This window comes from Oncorhynchus kisutch, linkage group LG10 (genome assembly GCF_002021735.2).
Source record: "Oncorhynchus kisutch isolate 150728-3 linkage group LG10, Okis_V2, whole genome shotgun sequence".
In the NCBI taxonomy this organism is placed as follows: domain Eukaryota; kingdom Metazoa; phylum Chordata; class Actinopteri; order Salmoniformes; family Salmonidae; genus Oncorhynchus; species Oncorhynchus kisutch.
In genome coordinates, this window is record NC_034183.2 from 37626661 (window position 1) to 37649811 (window position 23151).

A 23151-nucleotide genomic window follows, 5' to 3' on the forward strand; every position below is an offset into this window, starting at 1 on the left:
TGATAAATTTGATGTTATTTTAATGAACAAAAAAATATGCTTTCTTTCAAAAACAAGGACATTTCTATGTGACCACAAACTTTTGGATAGTACTGTATGTATGTTGGCTATCTTATCTATCTATCTCCTACTCATTCAAGGGTTTTTCTTTTTTTAGAATATTTTCTAAATTGTAGAATAATAGTGAAGACATCAAAACTACGAAATAACACATATGGAATCATGTAGTAACCAACAAAGTGTTAAACAAATCAAAATAGATTTTATATTTGAGATTCTTAAAAGTAGCCACCCTTTGCGTTGAAGACAGCTTTGCACACTCTTGGCATTCTCTCAACCAGCTTCATGAGGTAGTCACGTGGAATGCATTTCAATTAACAGGTGTGTCTTTGTTAAGTTAATTTGTGGAATTTCTTTCCTTAATGCATTTGAGCCAATCAGTTGTGACGTGACAAGGTAGGGTTGGTATACAGAAGATCACCCTATTTGGTAAAAGACCAAGTCCATATTATGGCAAGAACAGCTCAGATTAGCAAAGAGAAACAACAGTCAACAAATTTCAAGAACTGAAAGTTTCTTCAAGTTCACTCGCAAAAACCATCAAGCGCCATGATGAAACTAGTTCTCATGAGGACCTCCACAGGAAAGGTAGACCCAGAGTTACCTCTTCTGCAGAGGATAAGTTCATTAGCGTTAACTGCACCCCAAATAAATGCTTCAGAGACTGTGTGAATTAGGCCTTCATGGTCGAATTGCTGCAAAGAAACAAGTACTAAAGGACACCAATAAGAAGAGACTTGCTTGGGCCAAGAAATACGAGCAATTGACATTAGACTGGTGGAAATCTTTCCATTGGTTTAAGATGTTTGATTCCAACTGCCGTGTCTTTGTGAGACGCAGAGTATTTGAATGGATGATCTCCACATGTGTAGTTCCCACTGTGAAGCATGGAGATGGTGTGGGGGTGCTTCGCTAGTGACACGGTCTGTGATTTATTTAGAATTCAAGGCACACTTAACCAGCATGGCTACCACAGCATTCTGCAGCAATACCCCATACCATCTGGTTTGCACATAGTCCCACTATAATTTGTTTTTCAACAGGACAATGACCCAAAACACACCTCCAGGCTGTGTAAGGGCTATTTGACCAAGGAAAGTGATGGCGCTGCATCAGATGACCTGGCCTCCACAATCATCCGACCTCAACCCAATTGAGATGGTTTGGGAGGAGTTGGACCGCAGAGTGAAGGAAAAGCAGTGTGCAAAGCCGTTATCAAGGCAAAGGTTGGCTACTTTGAAGAAACTAAAATATATTTGGATTTGTTTAAAAAAAAAATTGGTTACAACATGATTCCAATGTCATTGTGTTACCACAATTTTGAAATTGCAAGTGCACCCTCTTAAAATGTTTTATTCTTCCACAGAGCAATGGCAGCCTCAGACCCTCAAGCAATGTTACTTTGCATTGTTAATGCTGGCCATACAAGGAAGATAAACCTCATCTCCCATCCAGCAGCCGCTGTTGACGTAAACATTTTGAAGGAACATTTTGAGTTGAACCACGACTTCCTCTTGCAGTATGAAGACCCTGACATTGATGGACAACTTACCTGCTTGATGATCATTGAAGAGTTGCCACAAAAAGCAACACTGCACATTTCAGTGGAAGAAGGAGATTCAAGTTCTACTCCCAACCACTGACAGAATAATGGGGACCATGTCTGTTCCCTCAGCAACGTGTTGTATCAGTTCCCACAGCCCTATATTTCCTCAGCCCTATTTTCCCTCAGCTGGTCCTTCAGCTGTCCTTCAGTTCTATCAGTTCAGCTGGTCCTTCAGTTCTATCTTCTAAACCATGGATCGGCAACCCAAATGAGAGATACTTTTTTCAAATTCTCTCAATAGCTAGTATTTTTGGAGCTGCACTGAATGTATCCCTGTTTAAGAGGGGGAAAACAGAAAATATGGTCATTATAGACAACTGGATGTTATGTGATAACAAATATTTCACATGGCGTATATTTTTTACACCATTGATGTACACTCAAAAAAAATGCTAGGCTGCCCCAACTGCTGGTTTGCAGATGTTGTACGATTATTTTCAATACCAGACGTATTTCATAAGGCCTTATTTTGAGGGCCTAGTTTTACCCTAATACAGGATCTTGAAACTCATACACATCACTTTCAACAAAACCACTCCCATCATTATCATATCTCCCAGCATACTCTGCAACAGCAAGTTGCAAGTGAATAAAAATGTTAAATTGGAAATACGGTTTATGTGTCTTTCTGTTGGGGAAGGGGCGACGTATGGGCTGGCAGTTCCTGGATTGAGGTGGCAGTTGTTTGATCGGTGTTGTGTCCAAATCAAATCATATTGTATTAGTCACATGCGCCGAATACAACAAGTGCAGACTTAACAGTTAAATGCTTACTAACCAAAAATGCAGTTACAAAAATAAATAAGAATACGAATAATAGATAAAAGTAACAAGTAATTAAAGAGAAACTGTAAAATAACAATAGCGAGACTATATACAAGGGGGTAATGATACAGAGTCAATGTGCGGAGGCACCGGTAAGTTGAGGTAGTATGTACATGTAGGTAGTGTTATTAAAGTGACTGCATAGATGACAAGAGTAGCAGTGGTGTAAAGAGGGGGTGAGGAGGTGGTGGGGGGCACTGCAAATAGTCTGGGTAACCATTTGACTAGATGTTCAGGAGTCTTATGGCTTGGGGGTAGAAGCTGTTTAGAAGCCTCTTAGACTTAGACTTGATGCTCCAGTACCACTTGCCGTGCAATAGCAGAGAGAACAGTCTATGACTAGGGTGGCTGGAGTCTTTGACAATTTTTAGGGCCTTCCTCTGACACCGCCTGGTATAGAGGTCCTGGATGGCAGGAAGCTTGTCCCCAGTGATGAACTGGGTCGTAGGCACAACCCTCTGTCGTGCCTTACGTTTGGAGGCCGAGCAGTTTCCATACCAGGCAGTGATGCAACCAGTCAGATGGTGCAGCTGTAGAATCTTTTGAGGATCTGAGGACCCATGCAAAATATTTTCAGTCTCCTGAGGGGGAATAGGTTTTGTCATGCCCTCTTCATGACTGTCTTGGTGTGCTTGGACCATGTTAGTTTGTTGGTGATGTGGACACCAAGGAACTTGAAGCTGTCAACCTGCTCCACTGCAGCCCGTTGATGAGAATGGGGGCTTACTCTGTCCTCTTTTTCCTGTCGTCCACAATCATCTCCTTTGTCTTGATTACTTCGAGGTAGAGGTGGTTGTCCTGGCACCACATGGCCAGGTCTCTGACCTCCTCCCTATAGGCTGTCTCGTCATTGTCGGTGATCAGGCCTACCACTTGTGTCCTCTGCAAATGTATTGATGGTGTTGGAGTCGTGCCTGGCCGTGCAGTCATGAGTGAACACGGAGTACAGGAGGGGACCGAGCACGCACTCCTGAGGGGCCCCTGTGTTGAGGATCAGCGTGGCGGATGTGTTATTACCTACCCTTACCACCTATGGGGCAGCCCATCATGACGTCCAGGATCCAGTTGCAGAGGGAGGTGTTTATTCCCAGGGTCCTTAACTTATTGATGAGCTTTGAGGGCACTATTGTGTTAAATGCTGAGCTGTAGTCAATGAATAGCATTCTCACAAAGGTGTGGATCTGTTGGGGCGGTATGCAAATTGGAGTGGGTCTAGGGTTTCTGGGATGATGGTGTTGATGTGAGCCATGACCAGCCTTTCAAAGCACTTCATAGCTACAGACGTGAGTGCTACGGGTCGGTAGTCATTTAGGCAGGTTACCTTAGTGTTCTTGGGCACAGGGACTATGGTGGTCTGCTTAAAACATGTTGGTATTACAGACTCGGACAGGGAGAGGTTGAAAATGTCAGTGAAGACACTTGCCAATTGGTCAGTGCATGCTCGCAGTACACGTCCTGGTAATCCATCTTGCCCTGCGGCCTTGTGAATGGCTGGCAGATCCCGGCTGACTGGCGGATCTGGAAGAGTCTGGTTGACTGGCAGATCTGGAAGAGTCTGGTTGACTGGCAGATCTGGAAGAGTCTGGTTGACTGGCAGATCTGGAAGAGTCTGGTTGACTGGCAGATCTGGAAGAGTCTGGTTGACTGGCAGATCTGGAAGAGTCTGGTTGACTGGCTGATCTGGAAGAGTCTGGCTGACTGGCAGATCTGGAAGAGTCTGGCTGACTGGCAGGTCTGGAAGAGTCTGGCTGACTGGCAGATCTGGAAGAGTCTGGCTGACTGGCAGATCTGGAAGAGTCTGGCTGACTGGCGGATCCTGGCAGACTGAAAGATCTGGCTGCTCCATGCTGACTGGCGGCTCTGGCTGCTCCATGCTGACTGGCGGCTCTGGCTGCTCCATGTAGGCTGACAGCTCTGGCGGCTTCTTACAGACTGGCAGCTCTGGCGGCTCCGTGCAGACTAGCAGCTCCTTGCAGACTGGCAGCTCCTTGCAGACGGACAGCTCCTTGCAGACGGACAGCTCCTTGCAGACTGACAGCTCCATGCAGACTGACAGCTCCTTGCAGACTGGCAGCTCCTTGCAGACTGGCAGCTCCTTGTAGACTGGCAGCTCGGGCTGCTTCACGCAGACTGACAGCTCTGGCTGCTCCATGCAGACTGACAGCTCTGGCTGCTCCATGCAGACTGGCAGCTCTGGCTGCTCCATGCAGGCTGGCAGCTCTGGCTTCTCCATGCATGCTGGCAGCTCTGGCTGCGCTGAACAGGCGGGAGATTCCAGCAGCGCTGTAGAGGAGAAAGGCTCTGGCAGCGCTGGAGAGGAGGGAGCCCCCGTAAGGATGGGCCGGAGAGACAGCCTGGTGCGGGGGGGCTGCCACCGGAGGGCTGGTGCGTGGAGGTGGTGACGGATAGACCGGGCCGTGCAGGCGCACTGGAGCTCCTGAGCACCGAGCCCGTCCAACCTTACCTGGTTGAATGCTCTCGGTCGCCCTGCCAGTGCGGCGAGGTGGAATAGCCCGCACTGGGCTATGCAGGCGAACCGGAGACACCGAGCGCAAGGCTGGTGCCATGTAAGCCGGCCCAAGGAGACGCACTGGGGACCAGATGCGTAGAGCCGGCTTCATGGCATTTGGCTCGACGCTCAATCTAGCCCGGCCGATAGGCAGAGCTGGAATATACCGCACCGGGCTATGCACCCGCACTGGAGACACCGTGCGCACCACAGCATAACACGGTGCCTGCCCGGTCTCTCTAGCCCCCCGGTAAGCACAGGGAGTTTGCGCAGGTCTCCTACCTGGCATAGCCATGCTCCCTGTGAGCCCCCCCCCAATACATTTTTGGGGCTGACTCTCAGGCTTCCATCCGCGTCGCCGTGCTGCCTCCTCATACCAGCGCCTCTTCGCCTCCAGTTCTTCCTTGTAATATGGTTCCCAATCAGAGACAATGATAAACACCTGCCTCTGATTGAGAACCACTCCAGACAGCCATAGACTTTGCTAGATAACCCCACTAGCTACAATCCCAATACATACACACCAAAACCCCAAGACAAAACACACCACAATACAAAAACCCCATGCCACACCCTGGCCTGACCCAATACATGAAGAAAAACACAAAAATACTTAGACCAGGGCGTGACAAGTAGATATAGTTACAAGGAAATGATAGCGGAGTTTCCTTAGTGGATAAACCGGTATCGCGGCTTGGTGGACAAAAAAGACACTACAATGTTGATAATTATAACAATTGAAATGCTAACCCTTTGCACATGAACGCTCACTCATTCGGGAATAATTGCAATCAATATATATATTTACGCTCAGTGTGTCGTCGTGGTCTCTGTTGGAAAGTTTGTTTCTGTTGGAGAGTTTGTCCACCCTCTCACTCTCTGCTGTGGTTAGAATGGATAGTTCAGAGTAACATTCAGCAATGTTGTTATAGAATAGATGTTTCAGCGGTTGAGGGTCTTCGCGTTCAATGATACTGAATTCCTAGCTGCAGAATAGTAATTCGTATCAAAGATCTGTTCTTATTCTGTCTGTTCGATAGTCTCAGAGTTTAACCACGTGGTATGGTTAAGAATTCAGCAATCGTCTGAAACCTTAGCCCTCTCGTGGTTATCGAGGTAAGCTGGTCTCTACTCAAACCACTCAAACCAAGCCCTCTCGCAATTGAGAGAAGCATGGTCTGAAGATAAATTCCCAAGGTGGGGGTTATATTCGTAAGAACAGAAAGGGGCTGTCCCACGACGCCAGATCAATGTATGTGCTCATGGGGCAGACCTATGATTTAGTTAACTCCAATTCACTTTGGTGTTTTCCTTCATTAAACTCGCTGTACCCAAAGAGTGCAACGTCATGACTGTGTATTTCATGGCATAAAAGGAAACATGTCAGAGAGGTAAAGAACAGGATGGTTCTTCACAACCATCACAGCTGTCCTGCCCTGACCGTAGAGAGTGTTTTCTGTCTCAATTTTGGTTTGGTCAGTGTGTGATTTGGGTGGGTAGTCTATGTTCTATGATTTTCTATTTCTATGTGTTTGGCCGTTGTGTGGTTCTCAATCAGAGGCAGCTGTCTATCGTTGTCTCTGATTGAGAACCATATTTAGGTACCCGTTTCCCCCACCTGTGGGCACATAGCCTAAAGCTTCACGGTTTGGCTTTGTTCTTTGTTTTGTCGGCGTCATTTAAAAAAAAGAGAAAACGTACGCTTACCATGCTGCACCTTGGTCCAGTCCTTCAGCCAGCCGTGACAGAACTTCCCACCACCAACGGACCAATCAGCATGGTAAGGTGGACTCCTGGACATGGGAGGACGTTCTGGATGGCAAGGGAGTCTACACATGGGAGGAGATCCTGGCGGGAAGAGATCACCTTCCATGGGAAGAGGTGGAGGCAGCTAGGAGAGCAGAGGCAGTCGGAGAAAGGAACCAGCGGTATGTGGGAACACGGCTGGCAAGGAAGCCCGAGAGGCAGCCCCAAAGAATTTTTTGGGGGGGCACACGGGGAGTGTGGCAGAGGCAGGAAGCAGACCTGAACCAACTCCCCGTGCTTACCATGGAGAGCATGGGACTGATCAGGCTCCGTGCTATGGGGTGATGTTCACGGTGTCGAGGCGGAGCAGTCACAGGCCGGTGGGCTCGGGGCCAGCGTCCCGCATTTGCCGGGTGGAAGCTGGCATCCAGCCAGAACGGGTGGGGCCAGCTCTGCGCTCGAGACCACCAGTGCGCCTCCACGGCCCAGTGTATCCGGTGCCTCGGCCAAGGAAGAGGCCTCCTGGATGTCTCCCCAGCCAGGTGAGTCCTGTGACTGCTCCCAGAGCCAGGTCTCCTGTGCGTCTCCCCAGTCCGGTGAGTCCTGTGCCTCCCTCCTGTCCGGAGCTGCCAGAGTCTCCCTCCTGTCTGGAGCTGCCAGAGTCTCCCTCCTGTCCGGAGCTGCCAGAGTCTCCCTCCTGTCTGGAGCTGCCAGAGTCTCCCTCCTGTCCGGAGCTGCCAGAGTCTCCCTCCTGTCTGGAGCTGCCAGAGTCTCCCTCCTGTCCGGAGCTGCCAGAGTCTCCCTCCTGTCTGGAGCTGCCAGAGTCTCCCTCCTGTCCGGAGCTGCCAGAGTAAAAAAAAACAAATACAGTAGAAGATAAATAAATAGGTTTGTCCTTGCCCTCGTCCCCTTCTTACTCTCACTCCTCTTCCTCTAACTCTCTCTCCAAAATTGGCTTCCATTGTTGCCTATTTATAGTGCTCAAGCTCTGATTTCTAAGTGAAGAAATTAGCTAGGTGTTGTCACACGTCAGCACTGGGGTAGGTAATCTGTAAATGAGTGTGGCATTTGGAATGGCAGTGTTTTCCAAACGAAACACAAGACCTGTTAGTTTTGAATGATGTGTCTAATGTAGAGAACTGTGTTTAGTGTTTTGCAAAAGTGTGTTTTACAATTGCAAACTGAGTGTAAAGCAGATAATGTGCTTGCAGTTTTGCAGACTTGGTTTGAAGATCAGGACATGAGTAAATGGTTTCACTGAGTGTGCCTCAAGTACCACTTTTAGTGTGTAAGCGATTGTGAAAAACTGTAATCTGAGAGTGGTTACATTTATCCAGGCCCATCCCTCAGCTTTTTACCAAAACAGAGGCGGGGTGGTTGTTTTGTTATTGTCTCATCTGTGTATTTTCCCTTTAAACAGCTGCAATGTATTATTATATGTAGTTGAAAGCGATGAGTGAGAAGAAGCCTACATAACCAACCATTGAAGTAAAACTTAGCATCCATATGTCAATTTTGATATTGATTTATCCTGCAATAGATGTCGCTCAATTGGTAACATACATGTTTGTGTTCTTCTACTGTCTCTTAAGGGGAAAGTAATCTAAAAGTAACTGAATGTAATCAGATTACATTACTGAGTTTGGGTAATCCAAAAGTTACGTTACTAATAAAAAAACGGTAACTAGACAGGTAACTAGTAACTATAACGGATTACATTTAGAAAGTAACCTACCCAACCCTGGTCTGTTACCTGTGTGAAGCAGGATATGAAATCTGACACCACTTGAAGCTGGGATGTCAATCTTATCATTTAATTCGCTCTTCCGACTGTCCATCAACTCATGGCTGAACCTTATATCACAGCCACTAAAAGCAAATATGCCTGGAATCCATACATCATAATGCAGCAGGAGAGAGTGGTTTTGTTACTGTAGCACATATACAGATTGATTTATAGCCAGTAATTTAAAATATTTCACAGATTTTAAACAAAACAACACTTTCTCTTTGTTAAAGACGGACAAGATTAATGAGATTTCAGGAAGCCAAGCTAGAGCTCTGTGAGACATTCACAGCAATCGGGGCAGAAGTTTTGATCAAGAGAGACGTTTAGAAAATATGCACATTTTCTCTAACAATAAATAAACAAATATGTATTTTACAATTATAAGGAAGGTGAAATCTTATACTTAGTAATTTTATAAATACTATATTTAGACAAAAATGTCACTTCAATAATAATACGTGTACTTGAGTACTGTGTACTTGAGCTTGTGTCCTCAAATGTGACTACCCCTCTGCAATTTACAACTAATTTTACCAGAAAGGTGAGATGTTAACCTTTCTTGGACTATTACTAATAACTAGCATTACTAGTTATTGTTTAAATAATTACTTTTGGAAATTAGGTAGATTACATTTTCAATTACATTATATTACATTTAAGAGTTAAATTCAATTTTTTGTAAGTCTGTTTCTCTATAGTGACCCGTTTGTGTTTCAAAATAATCAATTTTTATAGAGAGCTTTGTGAGACATATGATAACGTCTAAGGGTCATCAAATTCCTCCAGTTTCCTTTGACAGCCGCCTTGGAAAAGGTGAACATGAAAGGTAGCTTATCTGTGAGGTAGGAGTCTGTTTGTCTGTCAGGGCTCTTCAACCCTGTTCTTGGAGTCCTACCATCCTGTAGATTTTCAGTCCAACCCTAATCTACCGCACCTGATTCTAATAATTAGTTAGTTTATAAGCTGAATCGGGTTAGTTATAACTGGGGTAGGTGAGAAATTCTGAAGTGCTGACGACAGTTTACTGTGTGTGTGTCTTCATCCTGGCTGACACCATTACAGACGCCCAAGGGCCTGAGCTCCTACTGGTCCTGGGCCTCCTAAGTGCCCCCATATCCCCTCATCCAGGTGTGTGTGTGTCTGTGGGCATCCTAAATGTGCCCATATCCCCTCATCCAGGTGTGTGTGTGTGTCTATGGGCATCCTAAGTGCGCCCATATCTCCTCTAGAGTAGGGATGAAAGATGATAACATTGAGTTCCATCAACATAGATTGGTGCGTTAAAATAAAAAATGATTCAGTCAAATAGAGGGCAGTTCACAGTTCACACACAAAACAGACAAACTCCAAAATTTTCATTTTGTGACTTTTACTGTGTTTCTTTTCTTGTTTGGAGGCGCATGGTGAAATATATTTATTTCAGGCTAAGCCAAACTCGGCCTACGGAACCCCAAGGACTGAGTTGTTTTTTTGCCCTAACACACACACAAAAAAAAGATCAGCTTTGTAGTGCTAGGTCAAAAACCAAAATGGGGTTCAGAGGACTGAATTTGGGAAACCTTGGTGTAAGCCTTCTACAGTGTGTGTGAAGGAGTGCTCAACCATTATTTAGATACAAATATACTGATCAATAATATAAACACAACATGCAACAATTGAAACAATTTTACTGAGTTACAGTTCATATCAGGAAATCAGTCAATTAAAATAAATTAGCCCTAATCTAGGGATTTCACATGACTGGGCAGGGGCGCAGCCATGGGTGGGCCTGGGAGGGCATAGACCCACCCACTGGGGAGCCAGACCCACCCACTGGGGAGCCAGGCCCAGCCAATCAGAATGAGTTTCACCACCTGTCCGGGTGGCTGGTCTCCGACCATCCCACAATTGAGGAAGCTGGATGTGGAGGTCCTGGGCTGGTGTGGTTACATGTGATCTGCGGTTGTGAGGCTGGTTGAACGTACTCCCAAGTTCTCTAAAATGACGTTAGAGGCAGCTTATGGTAGAGAAAATCACATTAAATTATCTGGCAAAAGCTCTGGTGGACATTCCTGCAGTCAGAATGCCAATTGCATGCTCCCTCAACATCTGTTGCATTGTGTTGTGTGACAAAATATGAACATTTTAGAGTGGCCTTTTATTGTGCCCAGCACAAGGTGCTACTGTGTAATGATCTTGCTATTTAATCTGCTTCTTGATATGCCACATTTGTCAGATGGATGGATTGTCTTGGCAAAGGAGAAATGCTCACTAACAGGGATGTAAACAAATTTGTCCATAACGTTTTAGAGAAATAAGCTTTTTGTGCGTATGGAACATTTCTGGGATCTTTTATTTCTGCTCATGAAACATGGGACCAACACTTTACATGTTGAGTTTATACACCCTGTTTTGCAATGAAGGTCTACAGTAGCCTTGACAGCATTCTGTCGGAGGTCAGCTAACTTTGTCCTCCTCTGGGTGTTTTTGACTTCAATACAAAACCTAGGACGCTCGTGGTTCTCACCCCCTTCCATAGACTTACAGTACACAGTAATTATGACAACTTCCGGAGGATGTTCTCCAACCTATCAGAGCACTTGCATCATGAACTGACATGTTGTCCACCCAATCAAAGGATCATAGAATGAGTCTAATACTGAATGCATAACCTACAGCTAGCTAGCACTGCAATGCATAAATGCATAAAATGTGGTGAGTAGTTTACTCAAAGCGAGAGCAAGATTATAGTTGAACAGTTTTGACAAATTCATTTCTTCAAACATGAAGGAGATGCAAGAGAGAGAGAGAGAAACACAGAGAGATTTTTTCCACTTTCACTTACTTTGCTAGCGAATGCAGGTAGCTAGTCTAGTTTACACAAACAGCCAGCACAAACCGAGGGATGCTATGTTAGCTAGCTGGTTATGACTATCCAACACTGGAACTCTTCCAAGTCAAGGTATGTTTTGGGTTTTACTAATTAACTGCTAAATTGCTTACTGACTGTACACTGTACTGCATGATTGTAGCGGGTTTACTAACGCATTAGTTCTATTAGCTGTGTTAAGCGTCTGTATAGAGACAAAGTAGAGTTGTAATTCAACGGCTCAGACACGAGAGGTATGTGGCAGGATCTACAGTCAATCTGTCACGGTCGTCCTCCTCTTCATCTGAAGAGGAGAGGCGAGAAGGATTGGACCAAAATGCGGCGTCGTAAGTGTCCATGGTAAATCTTTAATACCGAAAGTACTGACACTGTATACAAAACAATAAACAAATGACGACCGTGAAGCTACAACATAGACAATCACCCACAAACAAACAGTGCTACCCACGCTACCTAAGTATGATTCTCAATCAGAGACAACTAATGACACCTGCCTCTGATTGAGAACCATACTAGGCCGAAACATAGAAATACCCAAATCATAGAAAAACAAACATAGACTGCCCACCCAACTCACGCCCTGACCATACTAAATAAATACAAAACAAAGGAAATAAAGGTCAGAACATGACACAATCACGGACTATAGAAGGAAAACCAGCTCCATTGCGGACCAGGATGTCTTGCTCCCAGACAGACTAAACAACTTCTTTGCTCGCTTTGAAGACACTACAGTACCACTGATATGGCCCGCTACCAAAACCTGCCGGGTCTCCTTCACTGCAGCCGAGGTGAGCAAAACATTTAAACGTGTCAACCCTCGCAAGGCTGCAGGCCCAGAAGGCATCCCCAGCCACGTCCTCAGAGCATGTGCAGACCAGCTGGCTGGTGTGTTTATGGACATATTCAATCAATCCTTATCCCAGTCTGCTGTCCCCACATGCTTCAAGATTGTTCCTGTTCCCAAGAAGGCAAAGGTAACTGAGCTAAATGACTACCACCCCATAGCACTCACTTCTGTCATCATGAAGTGCTTTGAGAGACAAGTCAAGGACCATATCACCTCCACCCTACCTGACACCCTAGACCCACTCCAATTTGCTTACCGCCCCAACAGGTCCACAGACGACCCAATCACACTGCACACTGCCCTGAACTATCTGGACAAGACCTATGTGAGAATGCTGTTCATCGACTACAGCTCAGCATTTAACACCATAGTACCCTCCAAACTCGTCATTAAGCTCGGGTCTAGACCCCGCCCTGTGCAACTGAGTCCTGGACTTCCTGACGGGTAACAACATCTCCACCCCGCTGATCCTCAACACTGGGGCCCCACAAGGGTGCGTTCTCAGCCATCTCCTGTACTCCCTGTTCACCCACGACTGTGTGGCCATGCACGCCTCCAACTCAATCATCAAGTTTGCAGACGACACTACAGTGGTAGGCTTGATTACCAACAACAGGGAGGAGGTTAGGGCCCTCAGAGTGTGGTGGCATGAAAATAACCTCACACTCATTTTGTTTCTGGTGTCCTTTGACAGCTCTTTGGTCTTGGCCATAGTGGAGTTTGGAGTGTTTGAGGTTGTGGACAGGTGTCTTTTATACAGATAACAAGTTCAAACAGGTGCCATTAATACAGGTAACGAGTGGAGGACAGAGGAACCTCTTAAAGAAGAAGTTACAGGTCTGCGAGAGCCAGAAATCTTGCTTGTTTGTAGGTGACCCAATACTTATTTTCCACCATAATTTTCAAATAAATTCATTAAAAATCCTACAATGTGATTTTCTGGATTATTTTTCTCATTTTGTCTGTCATAGTTGAAGTGTACCTATGATGAAAATTACAGGCCTATCTCAACTTTTTAAGTGGGAGAACTTGCACAATTGGTGGCTGACTAAATACTTTTTTGCCCCACTGTATATCCACAGTAACACGAGTCCGATATCGACATAACCTAAAAGGCCACTCAGCAAGGAAGAAGCCACTGCTCCAAAACCGCCATTAAAACAAACAGACTACGGTTTGCAACTGCACATGGGGACAAAGATGGCCTTCCATCTACGACCAACCTATTGAAGCGCAGCTCAGAGTAAATATTTCTTGCATTTTCCTTTTCCAATTGGGCGGTTATTTAGAATGCATAAGATTCTGTATTTACGATAGCATAGCTTTACAAGGTCTGTACAGAGTCCAAATCCTTTGTTCCTCAGTCATCCCGCGCTTTCATTCAAACCCCCCAACCCCCTTTCTTTGTGTAACCAGCGTCATATCTGTTCCTTCCGCGAGGGACGTTTTCTTTCATGACATAATTAGTAATCAATATATGACCCATCCTGTGTATCTGTAATTCTGTGTGATTGTTTAGGTTTTTAGGAATTGTCCATAGAGCTCCGAGACAGGATTTTGTCAAGGCATAGATCTGGGGAAGGGTACCTAAAAAAACAATTTTTGCTTTGTAATTATGGGGCATTGTGTGTAGATTGATGGAAAAAAAACTTTTAGCAATTTTAGAAGAAGGCTGTAACCTAACAAAATGTCAAGGGGTCTGAATACTTTCCGAATGCACTGTATATATACACCATATAAACACTCACTCATGCACACCACATTGACACTCCCACACAAAACCCACACACATTCACATACACTACATACGCACCAATGGCGGTCCGTGCTGTTTAAGGTGAGGGAGGATGATACTTTATTTTATGAACATGACCTTATTTCTATTACAGCGTACTGTCATTCATATTATATTCACCCAGCTTAATGTAACATCGACAGGTTTAGGCTACTACATGATGCTCAAATTTTCCCTGAACTCATCATGAGGTTGCTACAACCTAGCCTATTATTAAAAGAAAGTTTACAATGCAGGTGCACACAGTTAAGTAAAAAATAGATAAGCAAAAAAACATTTAAAATAACAAAAAGCAGTAAAATAACAATAGCAATAGGGAGGCTATATACAGGGGGTACCACTACAGAGTCAATATGCGGGGGCACCGGTTAGTCGAGGTAATTGAGGTAATATGCACATGCAGGCAGAGTAAAAGTGACCATGGATAGATAATAAACAGAGTAGCAGCAGCGTAGAAGAGGGGTCTGGGTAGCCCTTTGATTAGCTGTTCAGGAGTCTTATGGCTTGGGGGTAGAAGCTGTTAATAAGAAGCCTTTTGGACCTAGACTTGGTACTCCGGTACCACTTGCCGTAGCAGAGAGTGGTTGGAATTGGACAATTTTTTAGGGCCTTCCTCTGACACCACCTGGTATAGAGGTCCTGGATGGCAGGAAGCTTGTCCCCAGCAATTTACTGGGCCATACGCACTACGCTCTATAGTGCCTTGCGGTCTGAGGCCGAGCAGTTTCCATACCAGGTGGTGATGCAACCCGTCAGGATGTAGATCAGAATGTAGATCACAGTGGGACTGGAGGAACAGGGAAAGTAAGGACAGTGTGTAATCATAACCAACTCCTGGCCATGAGACACAAAGTCCCTTTTAATAACAGAACACTAATATCATGTGTGCATATGGGTCTTTCTATACATAAATGGGGCCAATGTGTGACATTGGGATAAACATTTCAAAATGGTTTGAAAAAAAAAAAACGTTTTTAAATGCAGTTCTTCATGTGTACTTAAAGAAATAAAAGTGAATATATGCAAAGTAGCCCATAGCTCCACCTGTACAACAACATAGACCTAGGATTATACATCCTTTAAGCAGGGTTCATACAGACATTGGCAAGTCAAATTCAAGGACTTTCAGGGACTTTTTCAAGCACTTAATTGTAATTATCAAGGACCTCAATGTAATACAATTGTATAATTTATATAATTGTACATATAGGGCCTAATATACTGTAGAACCCACCTCCCCAAAAAGCCTGCATGAAGTGTACCACTTCACCACTTTAAGAATAATGCATTTTTTAAGCCTTGATGTTGAAATTATTTTTACATTCTAAAATATGTGCAAATAATGTGGATATTGCCTGACTAAATACATAGATTGGATGCATGCATGGAGATATTTCTGTAATCTACAGTATTTGGCCAACACAGGCACACATAATAAAGACATGAATAGCTGTATCATTAATCTCACCATCGTTGTTTTTATTATGAGAAAGTGACCAAAAACCAGGTTCCTTTTTCAATGGAAGGATTTGTTTGGAAAGCCAAGTTGAAGCCAACATTAGACGTTATCGTCCTCATAATAACCACACATGGTTTTACTGCAGCAGAGTAGCACAACCCCCTTCAATTGAAGCGGTGGGAAACAAATGAAAGTGGCCACGTCTCTTGCAAAAACGGATAAAAAAATATAATCACAAATAATTATAAGGGAGCTGGAGAACTTATGAATTGGTGAATTTTATTGAATATAGTTATGATTCCCCCTTATATTTTAATGTAATGACGTGAACAAATTGGCAGATTATTATCAATGACTTATCAACAGCTGTTACAAGTTGTCCAGTGTAGGAAATCCTCACTGGTATCCTAGTTTATAGAAAGACCCATATGCTTGAGACAGAAGAGAGAGAGAGAGACAGAGACAGAGAGAGAGAGAGATGTGCATCAAATCAAATGTTATTAGTCAGATTCGCGGAATACAACATCTGTAGACTTTCTGAAAAACGTTGAGTTGAACTCAAATCTGAACCACCTACAGGGTCACAGTGACTCTATAGGTTAGAGTAATGAGTACAAAATCACTTTAAGTAACTACTATATATTAAGTGCAACAGGTTTTATCAGCACGTTGGGGTTTACAGTGCACCTGATCTGGTTTGAGAGAGTGGTGGAATTAGATTGGTAAATAAGCTGAGTGTACATATATAGGATATATATATATATATATATATATATATATATATATATATATATATATATATATATATATATATATATATATATATATATAATATCATTTGAGCCAGTTTGCTACAGCAAGAAAATAATCTTCCATCACCAGGATATGTGAATAATTATGTGAATGATTGAATGGATACATTTTTCGTAAGAGAAAATCAAGTCTGAAATTTAGAAGTGGAAATTACAAACCTCAGAAGCCTTTTTTATTTATTTATTTATTTTACCCCCTTTTCTCCCCAATTTCGTGGTATCCAGTAACAAACTGTGTTCATATCCTTTCCTCCTTCCTCCTGTGTGTGTGTTATGCGTGCGTGCATGCATGCATGTGTGTGTGTCTCTCAGGGTGTCGTATTGAGTGGGATGAAGTGAGGTGCTAACATCCATTCTTTCTGTGTGGGTGCGTGTGTGTGTGCATGCTTGCCTCTGTGTGCATTTCTCAGGGTGTCGTACGGAGTGGGATGAGGTCAGGTGCTGGTACCGGGCTGATGTGGGCCAGATTGTCAATGTGTCTTGCTCAGACATCTCCCAGCTCTTCGCCAACAAAGGTAACGATGTCCAACCTTTCACCTTTAACTTTGGCACTCTCCTTTGACCTTTGAGCGATTTGTCCCTGAGCAGTTTTTCCTAGACAATATGCATCTGCTTCTGCTTCCCCTTTAGGGTCTATAGGCTGGGTAATGGCATATGCATTGTGTGACAACTGCTGATGTAAAAAATAACTTTATCAATACTTTTCATAGATGGATTGATTGACCTTTAAACCTGGCCTTAACACACACATCACAGTGTGGGGCGGCAGGGTAGCCTAGTGGTTAGAGCGGTGGACTAGTAACCGGAAGGTTGCAAGTTCAAACCCCCTGAACAGGCAGTTAACCCACTGTTCATAGGCTGTCATTGAAAATAAGAATTTGTTCTTAACTGACTTGCCTAGTTAAATAAAGGTAAACATAAAAAGTGGGGAGAAGTTTATATAAGCAGAACCAATGTAGCTTCTGTAGAGGTGTAAGGAAGGATGTCAGTATGTGTGTGTTTCCTGATCAATCCACTGATGTATATTGAAAGATATAGGTGAGAGCTTCTACTATTGCTATTAGTTGGGTCATTAATAGCGCACGCAAACACTAAAGATATGAATCAGTTGGCGAATAAAGGCTTCTGCATGATTCAGTTTGACGGGCGCATACCCAAACTCGTATAGGTTAACCGCCTGAGCATTTCTTTATGCTCCTTTGGCACAAAACTACCTCCATACTTCCATTGGTTTGTACGGGTTACCGTCAGACGAGTCCCGTGACACTTGTGGGGGTTGTAGAGGGGTTGTAGAGAAAAATGGAGAACACCATCATGTTTGTGAGAGTCTCCGCTTTCCATAGTGGTGTTTCCATCAAGCTGACTTTTTGCGGTTGAAAGACTGTGCGTGATAACATATTGCACATAAAAATTACTTTTGCCGTTAAATTCAATGGAAAATGATCAAATCAAATTTGATTGGTTACATACACATGGTTAGCAGATGTTATTGTGGGTGTTGCGAAATGCTTGTGCTTCTAGTTCCGACAGTGCAGCAATATCTAACAAGTAATCTAACAATTCCACAACAACTACCTAATACACACAAATCTAAGTGAAGGATTGGAATAAGAATATATGAATATAAATATGTGAATGATCAATGACAGAGCGACATAGGCAAGATGCAAAAGATGGTATAAAATACAGTATATAGTCTCCCGGGTGGCGCAGTGGTTAAGGGTGCTGTACTGCAGCGCCAGCTGTGCCAACAGAGACTCGCGCCCAGGCTCTGTCGTAACCGGCCGCGACCGGGAGGGATATCCTTGTCTCATCGCGCACCAGCGACTCCTGTGGCGGCCGGGTGCAGTGCGCGCTAACCAAGGTTGCCAGGTGCACCAGAGACTCTGTGTTTCCTCCGACACATTGGTGCGGCTGGCTTCTGGGTTCAAATCTAATCAAATCAAATTTATTTATATAGCCCTTCGTACATCAGCTGATATCTCAAAGTGCTGTACAGAAACCCAGCCTAAAACCCCAAACAGCAAGCAATGCAGGTGTAGAAGCACGGTGGCCCCATCCGAAGACACCCCCAGACAGGGCCAAACAGGAAGGTTATAACCCCACCCACTTTGCCAAAGCACAGCCCCCACACCACTAGAGGGATATCTTCAACCACCAACTTACCATCCTAAGACAAGGCTGAGTATAGCCCACAAAGATCTCCACCATGGCACAACCCAAGGGGGGGCGCCAACCCAGACAGGATGACCACATCAGTGAATCAACCCACTCAGGTGACGTGACGTTGGTTCTGTTTGTGGGTGAGTCCCAGAAAGAGGGCCAATTCTATCTTTTGGGAGGGGCAGAAATCAGTTTTCAACCAGCGATTGAGTTGTGAGACTCTGCTGTAGAGCTCATCACTCCCCCTAACTGGGAGGGGGCCAGAGACAATTACTCGATGCCGACACATCTTTCTAGCTGATTTACACCCAGAAGCTATGTTGCGCTTGGTGATCTCTGACTGTTTCATCCTAACATCGTTGGTGCCGACGTGGATAACAATATCTCTATACTCTCTACACTCGCCAGTTTTAGCTTTAGCCAGCACCATCTTCAGATTGCCATCCGTTTTGTCACTAAAGCACCTTATACCACCCACCACTGCGACTTGTATGCTCTAGTCGGCTGGCCCTCGCTACATATTCGTCGCCAGACCCACTGGCTCCAGGTCATCTACAAGTCTATGCTAGGTAAAGCTCCGCCTTATCTCAGCTCACTGGTCACGATGGCAACACCCATCCGTAGCACGCGCTCCAGCAGGTGTATCTCACTGATCATCCCTAAAGCCAACACCTCATTTGGCCGCCTTTCGTTCCAGTACTCTGCTGCCTGTGACTGGAACGAATTGCAAAAATCGCTGAAGTTGGAGACTTTTATCTCCCTCACCAACTTCAAACATCAGCTATCTGAGCAGCTAACCGATCGCTGCAGCTGTACATAGTCTATTGGTAAATAGCCCACCCTTTTCACCTACCTCATCCCCATACTGTTTTTATTTATTTACTTTTCTGCTCTTCTGCACACCAATATCTCTACCTGTACATGACCATCTGATCTTTTATCACTCCAGTGTTAATCTGCAAAATTGTAATTATTTGCCTACCTCCTCATGCCTTTTGCACACATTGTATATAGACCCCCCCTTTGTTTTCTACTGTGTTATTGACTTGTTAATTGTTTACTCCATGTGTAACTCTTTGTTGTATGCTCACACTGCTATGCTTTATCTTGGCCAGGTCGCAGTTGCAAATGAGAACTTGTTCTCAACTAGCCTACCTGGAAAAATAAAAAGATTAGCCTTAACGTCGGTAGCCCTGCCCCCTGGTAAACAGTGTATGATCGCTGGATGATTGGTTTTAAGTCTAATACTGCGGGTAATGGAGTCGCCAATGACTAGAGTTTTCAATTTGTCGGAGCTAATGGTGGGAAGCTTCGGCATCTCAGACCCCGTAACGGGAGGAGTAGAGACCAGAGAAGACTCGGCCTCTGACTCCGACTCGCTGCTTAATGGGGAAAACCGGTTGAAAGTTTCTGTCGACTGAATGAGCGACACCGGTTGAGCGTTCCTACAGCATTTCCTTCCAGAAACCGTGAGAAAGTTGTCCGGCTGCGGGGACTGTGCCAGGGGATTTATACTACTATCTGTACTTACTGGTGGCACAGACGCTGTTTCATCCTTTCCTACACTGAAATTACCCTTGCCTTAACGATTGCGTCTGAAGCTGGGCTTGTAGCACAGCTATCCTCGCCGTAAGGCGAGTACAGCGACTGCATTAAAAGGCATCATGTTAATGTTACTACTTAGCTTCGGCTGTTGGAGGTCCTGACGAATCGTGTGTCCAGATAAAGCGTCCGGAGTGAAAAAGTTGAGGGAAAAAAAAAAATATATATATATATAAACGGTAATTAAAAAGTAAAAACCGTAAAGTTGTCAGGTAGCAAAATAGGTTGGCAACAAAACCCACAGCAACTCGAAAACAAGTCTGCAAGTTGTGACCGGAAATGACGTTTGCCTTACACAAATCTGTACACGGGTTGGATGCGCGCTGTGTTAAGAAGCAGTGCGGCTTGGTTGGGTTGTGTATCGGAGGATGCATGACCTTCGTCTCTCCCAAGCCTGTACGGGAGTTGTAGCAAGATAGTAGCTACTAAACAATTGGATACCACGAAATTGGGGAGTAAATGGGGTAAAATGTAAAATGTAAAATGTAAATAAATAAAAAATATATATTAAAAAAATACAGTATATACGTGCACATATGAGATGAGTAATGCAAGATATGTAAACATTGTTAAAGTGGCATTATTAAAGTGACTAGTGATCCATTTATTAACGTGGCCAATGATTTCAAGTCTGTATGTAGGCAGCAGGCTCTCTGTGTTAGTGATGGCTGTTTAACAGTCTGATGGCCTAGAGATAAAAGCCTTTTTTCAGTCACTCGGTCCCAGCTTTGATTCACCTGTACTGAACTTGCCTTCTGGATGGTAGCGGGGTGAACAGGCAGTGGCTCAGGTGGTTGTTGTCCGTGATGATCTCTTTGGCCTTCCTGTGACATCGGGTGCTGTAGGTGTCCTGGAGGGCCGGTAGTTTATAGTTTAAATACACGTTAACCCAAAGCACCCCGCGGAAATCTAATTATCATAATAAAAAAATCCCCATCAAAATCTGTCGGGTGAAAGCTATAGATATCTGGGGGGGTTTTGCACTGGATGTGCGCACAAGCGTCTTGGGACTCATCCGAAGTCGGGACAACCGATCTGACAAACTTCTTCAGTAGTGTCTGAACAGTTTGGGCTACATACTAATATGACCCCTCTGTGAAAAGGTGAGACTCTCACAAATACGTACAAGTTGTTTTGCTCTAGGACGCTCGCAGGCCTCATAAGACTCTGACAGTCCCCCGGTACCAGCTGAATAAATGTATGGAAGTATAATGGAGTCCCAAATATAAGAGGTTCAATATATGTCAAATAAATACATTAAATAAAAATGTTTCCTGATCTTTTATCTCTCAGATATAGGACAGACACCTCAGAAACAACTTTTTGGGGATTTTTTTGTTGTTGGGGGGGGGAACTATCTGTTGTTCCATGTAGTGAATCTGTAATTCCATTCATTTGTATGGGATAATAGCAATAAGGACCAACATATTATTTTGTAAAATAGTTTTTGTAGACTTTTTTTATACTTCAAGGGGTCTTAATAATCTAAATCAAATTGCTAAATGATCCTTGGTATGACCTTCGTAAAACAAGTAGAACCACCCAGGCTTAGACAGGGCTTAGACTGTTTTGGGTTAATTGGGTTTCAATCGCATTTTCAACTATACTGATGGTTTTGTCATAAAAACTGTTGCATTGTCAAGCAAATGTGCCCACTCTGGTCTTGGCACATGCACTCTAGCAAACAGCTAGCATCATACAGTGCGGGTAGGCTACCTACATTATGAGATTGTTATGGATAAGAGGGATATCATTTGTTTTTGTCAAACGTCAGCCAAGCATCGATCATCATATCACCAGAATAAGAATAAGAATTTTGGAAAGGAGCATCAAGCTCATCACCTTCCAAATTCACCACCCTGTGAAGTTCATCATATCTTATTGAATCTGTTCCCTAATAAACTGCATGCTTTCCCAAGTCATAGTGGGAGGACCACACACAGCTTGACATAGGCGTTTCAAAGGGCTGTCAGTCAAGGTGAGCTCATGAATATAAGTTCCCGCCCACTCACCCTTTCTTTTCAAACGTTCTGGTAGTTAGCAATGAGAGAACAAAATATTTTCAGAATGACTGTTCAGGACCTTTAATATTATACTGTAGAGGTGGAAGCCTATCATATTATTGAAGGTGTGGCTTATTGGAGGCCAGGCTTTCAGATAGTTTTTTTTTGGCCACCCGTTAGATTAAATCTCATCATGTCAAGTTTGTACACGGCAAAATTTCAATTTACCTTAAATATTAAAGCATTTTACAATTGCTGATTATATATAGTAATAAAGGGACTCGAGGAACTCATACACCACTGTAAGCCTCACCAAAACAACAAAACTGATAGCATTCAATCATACAATGGGATGAAAATGCAACCGAACATATGAACAGGAATGACATTTACTCCCACAGGTCGGGTAAAAAGATCTAGCTGAAAACCACACCCTTACTAAGCCACGCCTCCAGTCCAGGGTTCCTCTAAGAACCTTTTGCTACATCGAAATGTTAAAGGTTTCTCAAAGAATGCCACAACTAACCAAAGATGCCAATATGAATCCATTGACTGCAGGGGTTCCTTGAGGATCTCCAGTGTTCCTTGAGTGACCACTAATTCTAGGAGTGTACACCAAAGAAAACAAACACTGTTATGGCATCTCTCATGGCTCCTAAAATGGTTGACATTGGATAAGGTGTTTAAACATGATACATTCATCACTGTGTGTGTGTTGTATGTTCTTAAAACGACTACACTAAGAACGTCTCCATGGAGTCAGAAACACACTCTGTGGAAGTATGTGTGTGTTGACCAAAATTAATGTGTGAATGCAGGGAAATATGTAGTCTGTATTGGTTTGATATGTGTTAACCAACATTAATGGGCAAGTTTAGGGAAATATTCAGTGTTTTTGGTGTGGAGGTTTGTGTATATGGCTTGTACTTCTCAATGACAGGAAGAGCAAAAGACGGAGTGTGTGTGTGTGTGTGTGTGTGTGTGTGTGTGTGTGTGAGAGAGGGAGATAAATATTTAAAAAAAAATGTAAAGAACAAGCGAAAGGGAAAAAAACCCTTGAAGC

General features: G+C 43.9%; 1 protein-coding gene and 1 long non-coding RNA gene across 2 annotated transcripts in view; both read left to right on the forward strand.

The window, feature by feature from the left end:
- Nucleotides 1-23151, forward strand: part of LOC109897210 (pituitary adenylate cyclase-activating polypeptide type I receptor-like) — a 52292-nt gene that overhangs the window by 5982 nt on the left and 23159 nt on the right. Inside the window, exon 3 of the mRNA XM_031834967.1 lies at nucleotides 16731-16835. Within this exon, the coding sequence (XP_031690827.1) occupies nucleotides 16731-16835 (105 nt within the window). The remainder of the gene's footprint in view (nucleotides 1-16730; nucleotides 16836-23151) is intronic.
- Nucleotides 1242-2276, forward strand: LOC109897531 (uncharacterized). Its single transcript, XR_002256216.2, has 2 exons — nucleotides 1242-1286; nucleotides 1427-2276. It is a non-coding gene; the product is annotated as an uncharacterized LOC109897531 (long non-coding RNA).